This window comes from Penicillium maclennaniae (genome assembly GCF_028827695.1).
Source record: "Penicillium maclennaniae strain IBT 15551 chromosome Unknown utg000007l:1.0-4884863.0:1.0-4888362.0, whole genome shotgun sequence".
Taxonomy (NCBI): domain Eukaryota; kingdom Fungi; phylum Ascomycota; class Eurotiomycetes; order Eurotiales; family Aspergillaceae; genus Penicillium; species Penicillium maclennaniae.
Window position 1 is genome coordinate 4,574,019 of NW_026623219.1, and position 17,036 is coordinate 4,591,054.

Below are 17,036 nucleotides of genomic sequence, written 5' to 3' on the forward strand. Positions count from 1 at the left end.
TAGCCCTTCGCTAGCTTCGAAAACAGTTTATTCTATTAATAAATTATCGTACGCGTAGAAGATATCGACTTCTAGTCCTCGACGGACACAGAAGTTATTTAACGCCAGAGTTCGATTAAATCTGCGCGGATCACGATATTATCCTAATCTGTATACTAGCGTATTCTTCGTATCTATTTAAGCCTCTTAATATCGGATATTTTGCTGTTTTAAAGCGTTCGTATGGCGGCTTAATCGACCAAAAGATGCGGCTCGGGATTAACTATATCGACAAACTTAATTTCCTTTTTATATACCTATAAGCTCGCGTCGATGCCTATAAACCAAATATAATATAAAATAGCTTCCGAGCAGCAGGATTAGTACCGGTTAATCCTTAATAAGTGCTATCAAAGCTAAATATTCAACTTCGGACACTAACACCTCCCGCAAGCCGCGGTAGTCAATCAAGCGCGTTTTACCCACATACGCCCGCGAATATCGACGAGCTTTTAAAGCAAGTATCTTCTATTAAAGCTTTCTTAAAACGACGCTCAAAAAGTCCGCTATCGCCTTCACAAACCGCGTTAAACTAGCTTATCAAAGGCTATCAGATCGTAATACAAAACGGTATACTTCTGGAGCAAGAAAATAAGCAGCTACGTGCCGCAAACGCTACGTAAAGGCAAAAGCGTACTCGTAAGACTAGATAGATGGCCTACGATGACGGTCTATCCGTACGAGAAGCATTAGAGCTCGAGGAAGCTCATAAGGCGCCCCCTCAAGTAATACTAGCTCCACCAAGCCTATTACCGTGGGACACACTAGCACCGAAGACGCGGCGTCCACCCCAATATACTAATTGCGGACAGATCGGACATAAGAGGAATTCATGTAAAGCTAGAGATTAATCAATATAAAGGCGTTGTGGTTGATAAAAGTGTCAAGATATAGAGAAAAAGTGGTTGGGTGGCTCACTCGCTTACATGGCTCACTCGCTTACCGACCACGTTAAGACTGAGCTGGATGACATAAGCAAGGCATGGAATCCGAGTGATAATAACATCATCCGATAGACTGCTGGAGAGTCTCAACTAATGTCTTATTATTCGACGCATTATCCGTTGTGATCCCAAAGACTCGGCCTTCAAGGTTATGCTCTATCAGAGTTTGAAGGAGCACACCGCTTAGATTCGCACCTATATGCGAACCATGAAGAGGCTTAAATCCAAGCAGCACCTCGCGGTATGCCCAATCAGCATCAATAAAATAGCCTGTGATTGCCATAAACGCCTGCGAGAAAGGAGACGTCCGGCAATCAAGTGCAATCGATATCCTTGAGCCAACTGGTAGTGTCCGAAGTATGCTCTCTTGCCGGTCTTTAACGGTGCTGCTTAGTCGGCGACGGATTGTATCGGCAGAGGGGATTATTGGTAGCATTGGAGCGCAGCGAGCCCGAGAAATGATACGATGGAATGATGGATGCTCAATAAGATGAAGTGGAAGCCGATTGAGTGTTAAGAACTGGAGGAGGTCTTCTTCCCACGATTCTTGCGAAAAAGGCGTATTGTCTAAAGGCTCTCTCTAGTATGATCCAAAATACATTAGTTATGAATTCAAAAGCATATTTCGGCCAAAAAAAATGGCATACCCCAGTCTTTAGAAACTTTGTAATCTCGTTCACCTTTCCTCGCTCGCCTTTTAAACACGCAGCTATCTTAAGATGTTTCTGCATTGTTGATGTTCCATGGTATTATACCCGGCCCTTTGACCTTAGGTTGACTGTATATGGATGCTCAAGAATAGCTCCACATCGTTCGCATATTACCTTTGGTGCGCCATCTAGACTATGTGCAACCTGTTTAAAGTGGCTCCAAATCTGCGCATGTCGGGTTGAGTCCCAATTGATCTTACTCTTTCTCCCATAATCAGTCTCTAACCACCATTCCACCCAGTCATTATGTATCATTTTCTCATAGAGAACAAAGGCCTTCCTTCGGTCGGGTCCAACGCGCGTGAAAGAGGAGGGGACTACCGGTCGGAGAGGTCGGAGAAAGTCTTAGTCGGAGGCATTAAGCGTATAGTGACTACCAGATGGAGTGGCTGGGGGGTTTGATGCGGCAAGATAGCTTAGATTGTCTATCTCGTCATCATAAAGAGAGGATGCGAAGTCAGAGTGCTGACTTTGTGACATGATTAATTAGCTCTGTTAAAAACTGGATGTAAGGGAGAATTAATCAAAGAAATACCTACTAAAGAATGCTGTCTTTATTTATGCACGCTTATGCAAAAAGGGACCCTCAATGAGGGTCTCTTGGAGGGTGGAGGGTCCGGACCTTAGACCCTCCGGCCAGGTCTAGGGGTAATTGCAGTGAACTTGACTGCAATTTAGTTAGCATCCGTTAGTATAGCGGTAGGGTTTCCCCAATAACTTGACTGTAATTAAGTTTTAAAGTTGACTATAATTAGGTTCCTATCGGTTTATTCTATCTAGATTTTCGCTAGTAATAGTTTTACTATTTATTTAGAATTTCCCCGTTTTTAAAGCCTATCCCACGATTCCTAAGGGTAGTTATAGGGATTCAAAGTAGACGAGTTTTTTGATAGGGTCTCGCCCGACCGTACTATCACTAATATTAATAAACCCTAATATTAAGTATTAGATAATTCGTTACCTACGCACTAGCAGGGATTATCGATTTATATTTTAGGAGAGGGATTTAGGGGCTACCGTCCGTAACTGTGCGATTATGCCTGCCTGACAGCCGAGATAATGACCCTGGAGCCCAAATTGGCAGTCCTATAGTAGCCACATTGAACCGGAGCACGTGACCAGGAGAGAATATCGGTGTACATTTCCATGCTGGAGGGCCAGCCCAACTAACCAACAATAAGCTGACTAAGTGAGATTGTACTCGGCATTACGTGAGCCTGGGAAGGTAGTGCTCCAAAAAAGTTACAAAGTCACGGGGTTATCTGATGTTTGCATTGCATTGTTTGTGACCCAATCGGGGCCCCAATGGGTCCTGCGGGTTCTGCCGGTCTAATCGCTCCGGCCGCGTCATTGCGTCATCGGGGGGCAAAAGAGTTCCCATCACGCAACAACGCAATTGGTAATTTAGAATTAGGCAGTCTATCGCCTCTAGTCCACATATCGTGATGGCTCCGACTTCTCATCAAACTGAGGTCAATTTTGGCGTCAAAATTCCACCGCAAAGGCATTGCCCTTCGCGATGTCGCTATCTCAAGAGGAGCACGACATGATAGCCCTCGCCGCACGGGTCTCATCTGCTTTTTCAGTCCTAGGTGTATTCACAATCTTTGGTGTCTTCTCCTTTGCGAGGGCCTTTCGCAGTCCGATCCATCGAATCATCTTCTACGCTGCTTTTTGTGACCTAATCGGATGCGTCGGGACCATGATATCTGTGAGCGGGCCTGATGCAGGAGATACTTCGTCACTATGCCAGTTCCAAGGTTTTGTGCTACAAGTGTAAGTCTGCAATTCAAGATTCTGATACACGACCTTATTGACTAGTCATCTAGGTTTCCACTCGCAGATGTACTTTGGACTCTGGCCATGGCGTTAGACGTCTACCTTGCGGTCTTTCATCAATTCGATGGCCGTGCACTGCAACAATGTGAGATTAAGTACGTCATGGCAATTGCCGTCTTCACATTCATTCCTGCCTTGATCTTTCTCTTCATTCACACTCCTGCAAGAGGCCCGATGTATGCTGGTGTAATCGTGAGTATTATGTATGCTCGGAAGAAGAAGAAGACGCAATTCATTAACAAACGGATTTTTCTTGCAGATCTGGTGTTCAATAAGCTCTAAGTGGACGCTCGTCCGTCTTCTCCTCTTTTATGTACCTATATGGTATGGCCCGTCGTTCAAGACCACATTTCCTTCCATCGATCGTTCAACATTGACTACTATGAACAGGCTTACTATCGCTGTTATCATAATTATCTATGGTATTGTTGGCATTAAGATCTGGGTAGTGCGTAGCGACATCAAATTGACCTCGGACGATTACGGCTCCCTTTCTTCAGCATCCACCAGTTCCCAGCCCTCGGACAGAATCGTCAGTACTGGTACCACGAACACTCTCACTACAACCGTTGAGCCTCAGTCCCTTAATGAAGCTATAAACGCTCCAAATCCACAACAAATCACAATCCAGCTTGGTATAGAACGGACTTCCACGCCTCGACCACCGAGTCATATGCAATCTGAGCCTCCGAGGCAACGGAGCTTGTCATTAAGACAATATATCATCATTCCGTCACTTTTCTTCTTAGTCTTGTTATCGACGTGGATCCCGCCAACCATCTTCCGCGTTCGCTCTTTTTACCACCCTGCCTATGCATCATACTCACTTCTGCTGGCTACAGCTATCTTGAGTTCTCTACGTGGATTCTGGAACGCAGTAATCTTTATCACTATGGGTGTGAAAGGGCGGAGAAGGCACACTTAAGGAAGGAGACGTGCTACAAGGGCAAGTGACAGCGCCATTAGTTTATAGTAGGAGTGTCTAAGATATAGATTAGGCGGAGATCTTTCTACGTTGCAGATCGATGATCTATCAAGATACCTGCATTGTTGCAACTTAATGTCTCGAATCATTGATTTCGTTTACAGTTGGTTGGTTCGTTAATGTCACTTACCCTGACCTCTTGCAAAAAGCGATATTCAGGCTACCACAACTATATATATCGCTGTATGTTCACATGTCGTGTACCCCCTCCCTGAACGAAATTAGAGCCTCGTTGGGGCCTGCCGTGGCCTCGTCGCCGTTCTTGATGTTTTGCCCTCATGGCGCGCGGATTCGAAATCGCTATGAAGCATTCGCAAAGTCCAGGACAGCCTCCACCGTCATGACACGTGAAGCATTATCGAGTTACCTCTCCTTCCTTCTCCAGGTCCTTCCAACAGGGTCGACGGAAGCGGACGGCCTTTGTATATGTTGACAACCGGAAATGTCCCCCTCGCAGTTGCGACAGTAGATACGCTCGATTTCTTGGTAGGGATCCGTGGAGCTGTCTTGTGTATTTAGTCGGTAAAGCATTGTCGATTTTGCGAGGTAGTCGCCATCCTATGACTCTCTTCATTTCCTCTCCCAATAGGCGTAGATTCCATTTCTAATGTGGGCCATCTTGCGTGATAGCAATATGGAAAATTGGTGGGTTTTGCCGAGTATGGCCGCCTCTTTAGCGAGTTGATCCGTAGCGTCGTTTCTGGGTGCTTCGCAATGTTCGGGTATCTACTGCAGAGTCGGACAGCGACGCCGTGAGTCTGGGTATTTCTGGCTACCTGTACAATAGCGTAGATAAACTGCTACCCAGATTTGTTCCCTGATGACTGGATTGCTTGTAGCGCCGACATACTGTCGCTGAGAATGGTGGTAAATCTCACTCGCACTCCAGTTAATCTCCGACGTTGGAGGGCGATCTTGTTAATGATGTTAATAGCGTATAGAATTCCAATCGCTTCAGTGGCATGCACTGAACATCGGTTCATAGATGCGACTTACATCTGTACTTTCTCAGTTGTTTTTAGCGAGTCGGCGAGCACCGCGGCTGCAGCGTATAAGTGACCTTAGTATCCTGATGCGTCAGAGTTTACGACGATGTCCGAGCTAGACCGTGCAGCCTCAGCCCATTCCATTGAATTTCTCTATCTGTTTTAGTTTCGATCGTCGAAAAAGCCTCGGTCCGCCACGGCGGCAGTGGGGTTAAGTTCGACCATTTCTAGCTCATAAAGTCTTAAGGCTAATTGTTTTCAGAGCCTCCGCGAACGGAAACCGGGCAAACGCCCCAAGAGTCTTACAGTTTCGGCTCGCTGATCTTGATCATCCGAAGCAGCTCCGGTCCCAGCAGATGTGGCTAGTGGCGGCTGAGTCCAGAATCCACCAGGGTGAAGGTGCATGCTTTAGTCCTCGATATTCTGATAGCTACAGTTGTTGATTATGTCACTCTCCCCTTCCCCAGAGGTGCGCCTCTTGCGTTACCTGGTCAGAATGAAGTCATCCCGTTCTAGATGACGTCCACAGTTCTTTGATCTAGGTCTAGACTAGAGTATCATGTGACAATACATGTCAATCCGTTCACTGGATTCCCAGTTGATTCGTAACAATCTATCAGTGATATGTCCGATTCTCAAGGGGTATACGCAAATGGAAAAGCCACGCCTGAAACCTCAACGGACTTTCCCCCAGCTACATATTACGCAATAAAGAGACCACCAAAATCCAGGTCTTCGTTATGGCTTCCGTTTAATATAGCAGAAAAACATATTTGCTTAGAGCGCAATGATGACAATTCCTTCTTGATGAGCCGTGTGGTTCAGAATTGTAATAGAAAGATTGACGGTGTCTCTCAAAAATTGCAAGCCAGGGAAATGACTTGACCTTATCAGGGAGACTTCTGGTCAGATACAACAATGTGCGAATGTATCTCTGTTGATGATTTGTTCTTCATTGTACCGTGTTTTCTCCATCCATAACCAATTGGTGTTAACGCGAAGTAAGGAAGCATTTCCGAATTTGGTAATGGAATAGCGTCTGAAGTATATCCATTTGAATATGACTGATATGTGTGACGTTATATCGGCTAACATCAAATCCCCAAAGGCAGGAAATTACTAAGCTTGGGGACTATGATGAGCTACTTAGCACTTCTTTATGTTGTGCAGGGAGCTATGGGCATGTATCATGGAAACAATCGCTGCTCTCTTTCTCGAAATGACTTATTAAGGTCCTGTACAGCGCATAGATAGATGTGCAGGCTCATGTATAAACTCAAAAGCGTTTATTGGAGAGAAACTAAGTATCTGCCATGTTTCCGATCCAACGAGTCCCATGGGCCGTTGGGGGGACTAGTAGACGAGGGCATATTTTAGTCAGGCTCGGCATCCTTTGTCATCAGGGAGTTGTGCTGCAATCCTCATGTAGGCGTAGATAGGGGGGTTTTGTCTGTTTTGTAGCAAGAGGGGATACTTACGACCATTCGGTACATGTAGAAAACAACAATGAGATGAAGCCAGCGAATTGAGCGGTTAGGATTGGCACGTACTCAGCCCAGTAGATGGCGGGTATCAGCTGGCCATGATGGGAGGATGGGTCAGTAATATGGCTCAACAGATAGATTTAGACATTGTAATCCAAGAAAATATTGCCTGAATGCAAAGTTTCATAGTGAGCGCGAATCCATATCGGACATGGATTCGCGGAGAGTATGGGAGAGGTCCAGAGGAGGCTTCCAACGAACTTTCAACTGTCCAGCGGCCATCAACCGAGTAGGCCCCCATGCAAACCTGAAAGATGGTGTCTGTCCTATGGAGATCCCCATCATCTCAAACCCACAGCAAGGAGAAAATGGACTTTCTGGCTAATTTAATGGTGTATGTTAATTACCTCACACGTTAATTATCTCACTTCCCATGGGTCGGTCTCTTGACATTCATTTGCGTGGCGTTAGGTTTCCAAAGATGACTCTTTGTTCGATCTAGATGGCATTGAAATTTAATATACTGGTATCAATTTCAAACCATATAGTCAACCTGAAACAATGACCTGAGACATAAAGGACAATTATTATGACCGACAAGAATCCATTGTTGAAGACAATGATCGTGGAATCCGTGGCGGCATGGTAGCGTGTGAATTAATTGTGATTTTGAGACCACATCGAGACAAATGGGACTAATTTAGTATCAACATTTGCTTAACTTATGTAGACTTAAGTGTTTAAGAAATTTACCAGTTGAATGCGCGATCAAAGTTCTTTAAACTATCCTGCTCAGTTTGCACGGATGCCCACCATACGATTAGTGGTTTTTTGGACGCCGCTTGCTCGAATTTTGCCAGTCTTTGGGATCTGTAATCTTCAGTTGAGAGGTGGCAGACAGTTAACGTTTCTGTATATGGCGTCGGAGAGCACACAGTGCTGGTGTTCCAGAACGCTCTATTACATGTAATTCATTAGTTGATATCGAGAGACTGCAGAAAGACACACACAAAATTATAAGGGCAGCAAATATAATGAGGATACCATATAAAGCCGGCAAAGGCAGATGCGTATCTTCACTGGATCCGGAGGCTGGTCTGTTCATCATTGGGCTTTCTCGTTGAACTGGAGATACTACATAGACCCACATATAACTTTATATACGACAATTTGAGCATCTCGGGCGGAAACAAAAAAAAAAAGCCAAAGCTGGTATCGCGTGGCGTAGACAGGTCTAGCCCTAATCGTACCCTGGAACTGGATAATCAGGTGACGATAAGTCTTGTGGCATGTGTATGATGGTGGCATGTGTATGATGGTTGTATTATTGCGGGTTTATGTGGGTCACGAACCAGTGATATAGCTATTGGTCAAGGCAATTTTCAGAATGGATTGCACGGCAGGAAGCGGACATATGAGTTGCATGCTTACAATTAAATGATTTATGCCAGGCGTGATGTTGGCGGCGAAATAAAATGTGGCGTGTGGAAGGTTTAGATTTTCCGGCTTGTTGTCATCAAAATGAAGTCACCGTGACGATTATTAATTTGCAAATGATTTCATATACCACGAGATCTGTTGAAATCGGCGCCTAAATTTGTACTGATTTCTAGTATATAGATACAAGTCAGCAAAACCCATATGGCCCAGTTCGAGATACTCATCCTGTTCACAATGTCACATATAAAGGAATTATTTGCTGCCACTGCTCGCCCTTTACCTCCTATCAATAGCTCCGGCTTTGGCTCGTACTTCGATAATCTGGGTAAATTTAAGGTCGTTCTTCTCGGTGACGGTAGCCACGGAACATCAGAATTCTACGCCGCTCGAGCAGAAATCACCAAACGCCTGATCGATCATCACGGCTTCACCGTAGTTGCGGTTGAGGCTGACTGGCCAGACGCAGAGGTAATCGACCGTTATGTGCGCCAGCGTCCCGGGTCCAAATCCCACATTGGAGGCCACCCGAAAGGCTATGATCCTTTTACACGCTTTCCGACATGGATGTGGCGAAACCGCGAAATGCAAGAACTAGTTGAGTGGATGCACAGTCGTAATATTGGCAAGCCGGATGATCAGAAAGTTGGATTCTATGGGCTCGACCTTTACAGCATGGGCGCGTCAATCCAAGCAGTAATCAACTACCTTGACCACGTTGATCCAGCTGCTGGCCAAACTGCGCGCCAACGCTATAGTTGTCTTGAAAGATGGGTGGATGATCCCACGGCATATGGGCTAGCAGCCCTGTCTGGTATGACAGATTGTGAGCAAAGTGTTGTGCACATGCTATGCGAACTTCTGATAAGCCGTCTGAAATATGCAAAACATGCACAAGATGGCGAGGAATACCATAGTACTGCGCAGAATGCGCACCTGGTGCGTGACGCTGAGAGGTATTACAAAGCCATGTACTACAACTCGGCGTCATCTTGGAACTTGCGTGATGCACATATGTTCGAGACCTTAAATCGGATCATTCAACATAAATCGTCAGGAAACAAGGCCGTAAAGTCCGTGGTATGGGCTCACAACTCCCACTGTGGCGATGCACGATATACCAGCATGGGAACCAAGCGCAAAGAAGTCAACATCGGCCAGCTATGTCGTGAAAAATTCGGCCGCGAAAATGTTGCTCTCTTAGGGTGTGGGACACACACAGGCACTGTGGCGGCAGCACATGAATGGGATGAAGACATGCAAGAAATGACAGTCTTACCATCACGACAAGATAGTTGGGAATACATAGCCCATGAGACCGGGATTCCGAGTTTCCTGCTCGATTTGCGACAGGATTGTGTTGATTCGAAATTGGCGCGTGCGTTGAGAGAGGAACCTGACAGGCTCGAAAGGTTCATTGGTGTAATATACAAACCTGAGACGGAGAGGCTGTCTCACTATTCGGCGGCTGACCTGTCCAATCAGTTCGATTCGTATGTATGGTTTGATTGTACACAAGCTGTACAACCGTTGGAAAAACATGAACCAATAACAGGGTTGGGAAAGGAGAGTACTTATCCGTTTGGATTATGATTTAAATTCTTGAGAGCCTTCAAATCCCTAATTCGTGATAATTATGGTACAAGCAATGTAAACAAAGAAATGAAACAATAAGAAAGGAAATTTGCTAAGACATAAGGGCATTCATGCACGAACGTCACAAACATAGAGAGAATAGAAACGCGTACGGGTAGACGCGTCAACAAAAGACACAAAAAGGTAAACACGGTCGCCTGCAGCAACCCTCGAAAGTTCGAGTTCGCCCGCAAACATCCTAGTGATCTGGGTGGGCACGTGACCTGTCAACAATTAAGCTCGACCAATAGGAGACGTTCGCTGTGGATCGCGCCCGCATTTGCCCTCGCGTGTGCGCACGGACGCGTCAACGCGATGAAGGTGCTTATGAACACGGGCCGCGTGGACATCAACGCCAGCAGGTTAGAAGACCCGCCGATTTGTTAGGCCGTAGAAAGGGACCAGCTAGAAGCGGTGCGTCTCTCGATTCAGTAGGGCGAACGTCTGCAGATCAACCAGCCAACGAGGACGATTCACAACACTGCGCTTTGTATAGCCACGCGGAATAGAAACTAGGAGATAGCCCGGGCTATACTACACTATGATTAGACCGATCTAAATCTTAAGAACCGGTAGTTCTAGTGCCTATCCCATGGGGTGAACTGCGGTTAAATTGACTGCATTTTAGTTAGTATCCTTTAGTATAGAGTTAGGGTTTGCTAGAATAATTGACTGCTGTACATTTTAGATTTAAATATTGTTAGGATATAAGGGGAAAGCTACCACGAAGCAGATCGTGGCCCCTTAAGTCCGTGGGATTAACCTTAGTCCGGCCAGGTCAGTCGGTGCCAGACAAAGGTAGAAGGTCAAAGGTCGTAGGATAGACTATAAGCCGATATAGCCTAAACGAAGGCAGAACCACAGTCCTAAGAATCAAAGGAAGAAGGTAGAGATGACTTTTGGAAAGTGGAAAATGACTTCAGGAAAGTAGAACTGACTTGATTCTTTCTGCTAGAAAAGAAGGATATATTTATAGGCTAGAATAGCCTAGAAATGATGTCTAGAATATCTTACAAATGACGTATAAACACTAGGCAGCAACATAATGAAGGTGGCAAAGAAGGGAACCGAAGAAAAGCCAAAAGAATGATGTCAAGGATCGACGGTTTAAGCCACCCCGAAAGCTTCCCCGCAGTATCAGGTTATGCATGCCCAAAGGTGGACCATTTTATCCTGAAAGGGAAAGCGGTCCGCCTATCCATGAGGGGACCGAGGGTCAAAGTCTGTTCACCGAGGTTCGAAGACCATGGTCGAAGTCCGCAGGCAAGATATGCCCGAAGGCACCTCCGAAGGAACGGACCATTCATGCCTGAAGGCGGACCATTTACCTCTGAAGGAAAATAGTCCCGCCTATCGTTCGGGGAAGGGCCGCGGACCAGAATCAGAAGTGGTCAAAATATCATTTTGATAGAAGAAAAAATCTGGTCACGTGATCAATACAATCTGGTCTTATATGTTGAATATAAGGATAGATCTTTCTATGTAGCATTGGTCTATATTCCAATAAATATTATTAGAATATAGGATAATACTACATAGAAAAATCTATCCTTATATTCAACATATAAGACCAAACATCGATCACATGACCAAACTTTTTCTGCACTAAAATGAGGTTCTGACCACTTTTGATTTTGGCCCGCGTCCGACTGGGCAATGGTCCATCGACCCCCCAAAGGATAGGCGGGACTATTTTCCTTTAGGGGTAAATAGTCCGTCTTTAAGCATTAATAGTCTGTTTCTTCGGGTATGCCCTCGGGTATGCCTTACTAGACCTGGCACTCACCCGCGGGTGACCCTCCGGACCCTCAGGGTCCACAAACAGGACAAACAGGTAGAAAACGTGACTTACTCGTTTATGCATAAGTTATACGGATTCCGGGGGTTTTTCTATGTATTCATTTGTAATTTTTAATACTGAGTAGTTCTATTTTCTGACGGCCGTTATCATTTAGGGGTTATTTTGCTAAAGCGTTAGCTTTTCTAACGGCTGTCAGAAAAAGGTGTTAGGGACTAGGAGCTACGGCATAAGTAGATTCTGACGGCTGTCAGAAATAGGCTTCTTTAGCTATAGTATTAGGCTTTTTGAAGTCAGAGAAAAACGTCGTATAATTAGATTAGTATACAGAATAAATAATAAATCATTGAGACCTAAGTACGTAGCCATTAAGTAGCTTTGAGCGCTTACGCTTCCTACTAAATACACGCTATTAGGTATTAGGTAGAGGAAGGTTAGCATCGTCGTTATTATCCTTATTATAATCTATAATCTCTATCCCTTTAAGATCAACTATCGTCGTAAAAGATTGTGAAAGCGACTCCCTATCCTAAGCCTATACGTTGTCCTCCTTAGTATCACTAATTAGATTAAAAGATTCGTCCTAGGTTTTATTAGCCTTAGCTATCGCTATAATCTCTTAATACAAGAGATACTCTTATAGGATAAGCCACTTCTGCTTATAAAGGTTAAATCTTATTATATATATTCAGAGTATAATATCACGAATTATCTTTGGCTTTAATGAGCCTCGTCGATAATAATAGATATCCCGGGCAGAATTAAAGAGGCGTTCTACCCCTACTCCAGTTACTAGAATCGATATTATATCCCACGTAAGGCTTATAAGTACGGGAAACTCGCGTTTATACCCTTTCCAGAATATCTAAGGGGAGCCTCGTACGGTTACTAAAAGGAGGATTTAGTGTAGTCTAGTAAGAAAGAGGGGAAGAACGTACGACTTTTAAGATATCTTATAAGCTTATCGTGTTACGGAGGTAGTAATTATTATAAGACTTTAAATATTAAATCCGTATCTATTATTGTCGTTATTAATAATTAGCTATCTAATTATAGCCTATCTTACGGAAGACGCTCGTCGTACGACCTAAAGAAAGACTTAAGACTCTCGCGGTAAATTCTTTTTTAGTCCTTTTCTAGGTCGTCCGACTCCTAGTCCTTTATTAAAAAGAACTATAGCTTATTCGCGGGCGCTAAGATCGTACTAATAGTATAAAGGTCGCCTTTCACACTATCTATTATACTATAGTATTTTAATAGCTTCTCTTACGCCGCCTTTAGTGAGGAAAGCATAAGCTACTTCCACGTAACCTTCTTTCGCTAGAGTTAACGAATAGACTTTTTAAGATAATTAAAAAGCTTATTATAGAAACTAAAGACTAAGTGAATACTTAAGTCTTTAGTCGTATAAACGATAGTTATATATTTATAGAAGGGCTATAGGATAAATAGGAGGTAGTCGATTTATCGCTACTCTTCTGCGCTAAGTGCAAAATAAGGTTAGTCGTACTGCGAGTAAAAGGTATCGAAAGTAGCTTAGAGTCTCTTAGCCCAGCGAAGTATAAGATATATCGAGTTCTATCGTGTTCGTACGTCCTAGATAGGCATAAGCTGTAGCTTATTAGGCTAAAGATTATAGAAGGCTTCGCGACGCTGCGGGCTTATATTAATATAAATAGCAAGATAGCGAACCTAGAAATTCGTACAGATAGTAAGCATAATGTTGGACTAAAAGGGTAAAGCTACCACGAAGCAGATCGTGGCCCCTTAAGTCCGTGGGATCAACCTTAGTCCGGCCAGGTCAGTCGGTGCCAGACAAAGGAAGAAGGTCAAAGGTCGTAGGATAGACTATAAGCAGATATAGCCTAAACGAAGACAGAACCACCGTCCTGAGGATCAAAGGAAGAAGGTAGAGATGACTATTTGGAAAGTGGACAATGACTTCAGGAAAGTAGAACTGACTTAATTCTTTCTGCTAGAAAAGAAGGACATATTTATAGGCTAAAATAGCCTAGAAATGACGCTCTAGAATAACATACAAATACTAGACAGCAACATAATAAAGGTGGCAAAGAAGGGAACCGAAGAAAAGCCAAAAGAATGATGTCAAGGATCGACGGTTTAAGCCACCCCGAAAGCTTCCCCGCAGTATCTGGTTATGCATACCCAAAGGTGGACCATTTTATCCCTAAGGGAAAGTGGTCCGCCTATCCTTGAGGGAACTGAGGGTCGAAGTCTGTTCACCGAGGTTCGAAGACCATGGTCGAAGTCCGCGGGCAAGATATGCCCGAAGGCACCTCCGAAGGAACGGACTATTCATGTCTAAAGGCGGACCATTTACCTCTGAAGGAAAATGGTCCTGCCTATCATTCGGGAGAGGGCCGCGGACCAGAATCAGAAGTGGTCAAAATATCATTTTGATAGAAGGAAACATCTGGTCACGTGATCAATACAATCCTGGTCTTATATGTTGAATATAAGGATAGATCTTTCTATGTAGCATTGGTCTATATTCCAATAATAGGTATATAGATAACTAGAGCGGCGTGTTACTATTCTTATCTTTGTAATTTACCCTAATATCTCAATAGCTTAGCAGTAAATCTATCGCTTCCTAGCTTTAGCTCCGGACCGCAAGATAGAGCGGTGTATTGCCGTCCTAATCGTAAGCTTCGAGGTCTATATCTTTTTGTTCTAGCAGTAGCTATATAGAATCTATCGAACTATAAGATATAGCTTAATAAAGGGGTAGGTGATCGTAGTAGATAAGACCGAGATCGAAAGAGAACCTAGAGTTAGATTCCCTTCTGAATATTCTCTTTATAGAAGACCGGTTACTATAGTATACCTAGTCCTATAGCGAGTGGCCGCGATTATCTTTAGTATTAAGATCGCTACTATAAGAAAGTAACACCTACACGAGTTTAATCCTACCCGCCCAGACTACTCGGTAGAGCGCCGTTCGACCTTATCTGTGTCTTAGGTCTACCCTAATGCCCGGATAGGTAACTACTATCTCCAGAAGAGTACGGTAGGTACTATACTTAATAGTATACTATAAAGCGCTCTCCTGAGCTTTGTTTTGGACGTTAATGTTTACCTTTAGCGCTTACAATAAGAATTTTAGCACCTTAGTAGCAGAGTGTTTTAATGCCGTTATGATTGGAGTTATTCCGCGGAATAACGCGTTAACGTCGGCGGGACAATCGAGCTAAGCCTTCTTTGCTAATAGTATATTGTTAGTCTTGGCTACCGAATGCAAAAGAAGACAGTTATGGTATACATATTGTTGGGATATAAGGGGAAAGCTACCACGAAGCAGATCGTGGCCCCTTAAGTCCGTGGGATCAACCTTAGTCCGGCTGGGTCAGTCAGTGCCAGACAAAGGTAGAAGGTCAAAGGTCAAAGGATAGACTATAAGCCGATATAGCCTAAACGAAGACAAAACCACAGTGGAAAGTGGAAAATGACTTCAGGAAAGTAGAACTGACTTGATTCTTTCTGCTAGAAAAGAAGGACATATTTATAGGCTAAAATAGTCTAGAAATGACGTCTAGAATGACATACAAATACTAGGCAGCAACATAATAAAGGTGGCAAAAGAAGGGAACCGAAGAAAAGCCAAAAGAATGATGTCAAGGATCGACGGTTTAAGCCACCCCGAAAGCTTCCCCGCAGTATCAGGCTGTGCATGCCCAAAGGTAGACCATTTTATCCCTAAGGGAAAGTGGTCCGCCTATCCTTAAGGGGACTGAGGGTCGAAGTCTGTTCACCGAGGTTCGAAGACCATGGTCGAAGTCCGCGGGCAAGATATGCCCGAAGGCACCCCCGAAGGAACGGACCATTCATGCCTGAAGGCGGACCATTTATCTCTGAAGGAAAATAGTCCCGCCTATCGTTCGGGGGAGGGCCGCGGACCAGAATCAGAAGTGGTCAAAATATCATTTTGATAGAAGAAAAATCTGGTCACGTGTTCAATATCTGATCTTATATGTTGAATATAAGGATAGATCTTTCTATGTAGCCTTGGTCTATATTCCAATACATATTTTAATTCAATAGCATTGGCTGTAGTGTGTAGTATACGTTTTGGCAAGATTATGCGAAGGCCAAAAGCGCTTAGCTCATATGCAGAGCGCAGGATAGTTCACAGTCCATTCTGGGAAGAGGTGGATTAAGGTGATAGGATTTGCTAGCGCAGCATAAGACTATTGTGGGATAGAAGCCAGGGTTTTATAGGATTCTGCAAGACAGAATTGTTGTGCTCTTCGATGCTATAAACCATCCATTTTGGACAATGCAGCGCAGGTACCCTGGAAGGTAACAATAAAGCGCCTGGAAATAATATATAAAGTGCTAGGATCACTATGAAAGACCCCGGGAGCGATTTCAGTCCTGGGAGCGCCCTAAGAGGCTCTAGGAGCACGTGAGCAGCTCCTAGGCGATGATTGTCTTCTACTCTGATTACTCGCGCTAGGCGATTGGTCTGTCTGTATTCTCGGTTCAAGGATTCCTACCTCTGTTCACAAAACTGGGAGCTATATAATAGTATAGCCTAAGTATCTTATTATTTTTGGCATAATTTGTAAGAGCTATTGCGTAACAGCATATTTAACCTGTAATATCACCCGTCCGCACGTTACTTATTAGCTCTGGTCCTGTAAGGCTCGTGTCCTTATATATTGCCAGAGGAATAATCTGTGATATGACCTACTATTAGCTACTTAGAATATTAGTATATATAAACGCTGCTAGAAGGTCTATAAAGCTAGGGGTGGGCACTGCAAAGTCTGGCTAGGATAAACTGCGATCACTTCACCGAATGTACTTCCTTCTCTTTATACTCTCTCCACCCGTATAGCACCAATACTATCTTTAACCCTTTAGGACCTATTAGTGATCTGTGAGATAGAGATTAGGCCACTTAGCTAACGTAGTCTTTGTTATAGTATCACGGCAAACGGAATACCGTATAAGAACTTAGTCAAAACTAAAGATATTAACTAAGGCAATTAAAAGATAACCGACCTTTCTAGGATCCTATTTAGGTTAGTAGCACTGTAAGCCTCACTCCGCGAGATCGCCAAAAGCTTCCTCTGTAAGCGATAGCACCGGGATCGGTAGGCTAACCGGATAGGCTAATAGTGGTACGAAGTAGCTATTCGGAACTAGGCTCAGG

General features: G+C 44.1%; 4 protein-coding genes across 4 annotated transcripts, besides 2 other annotated features; 2 read left to right on the top strand and 2 right to left on the bottom strand.

Annotated features, from left to right (window-relative positions):
• Positions 1–1,074: 1,074 nt before the first annotated feature.
• Positions 1,075–1,714, bottom strand: N7477_008917 (uncharacterized protein; the record flags this gene model as incomplete). The annotated part of the gene is made up of 2 exons (XM_056970580.1): positions 1,075–1,563; positions 1,631–1,714. Coding segments are annotated over 2 exons (573 nt in total), but the record flags the coding sequence as incomplete, so codon positions are not given.
• Positions 1,715–1,732: 18 nt separating this feature from the next.
• Positions 1,733–2,173, bottom strand: N7477_008918 (uncharacterized protein; the record flags this gene model as incomplete). Its single annotated transcript, XM_056970581.1, has 2 exons — positions 1,733–2,037; positions 2,068–2,173. 2 exons carry the CDS (start codon positions 2,171–2,173, stop codon positions 1,733–1,735), a joined length of 411 nt encoding a protein of 136 aa, XP_056820613.1.
• Positions 2,174–3,212: 1,039 nt separating this feature from the next.
• On the top strand, positions 3,213–4,457 carry gprI (putative cAMP receptor (Car4); the record flags this gene model as incomplete). The annotated part of the gene is made up of 3 exons (XM_056970582.1): positions 3,213–3,469; positions 3,523–3,724; positions 3,792–4,457. 3 exons carry the CDS (start codon positions 3,213–3,215, stop codon positions 4,455–4,457), a joined length of 1,125 nt encoding a protein of 374 aa, XP_056820614.1.
• Positions 4,458–8,661: 4,204 nt separating this feature from the next.
• N7477_008920 (erythromycin esterase-domain-containing protein) lies at positions 8,662–10,017 on the top strand (the record flags this gene model as incomplete). Its single annotated transcript, XM_056970583.1, has 1 exon — positions 8,662–10,017. One exon carries the CDS (start codon positions 8,662–8,664, stop codon positions 10,015–10,017), a length of 1,356 nt encoding a protein of 451 aa, XP_056820615.1.
• Positions 10,018–12,679: 2,662 nt separating this feature from the next.
• Positions 12,680–12,722: a sequence feature (Short protein (N7477_008921, KAJ5666473.1) was converted to a misc_feature.).
• A 405-nt stretch (positions 12,723–13,127) lies between these two features.
• Positions 13,128–13,150: a sequence feature (Short protein (N7477_008921, KAJ5666473.1) was converted to a misc_feature.).
• Positions 13,151–17,036: the final 3,886 nt, after the last annotated feature.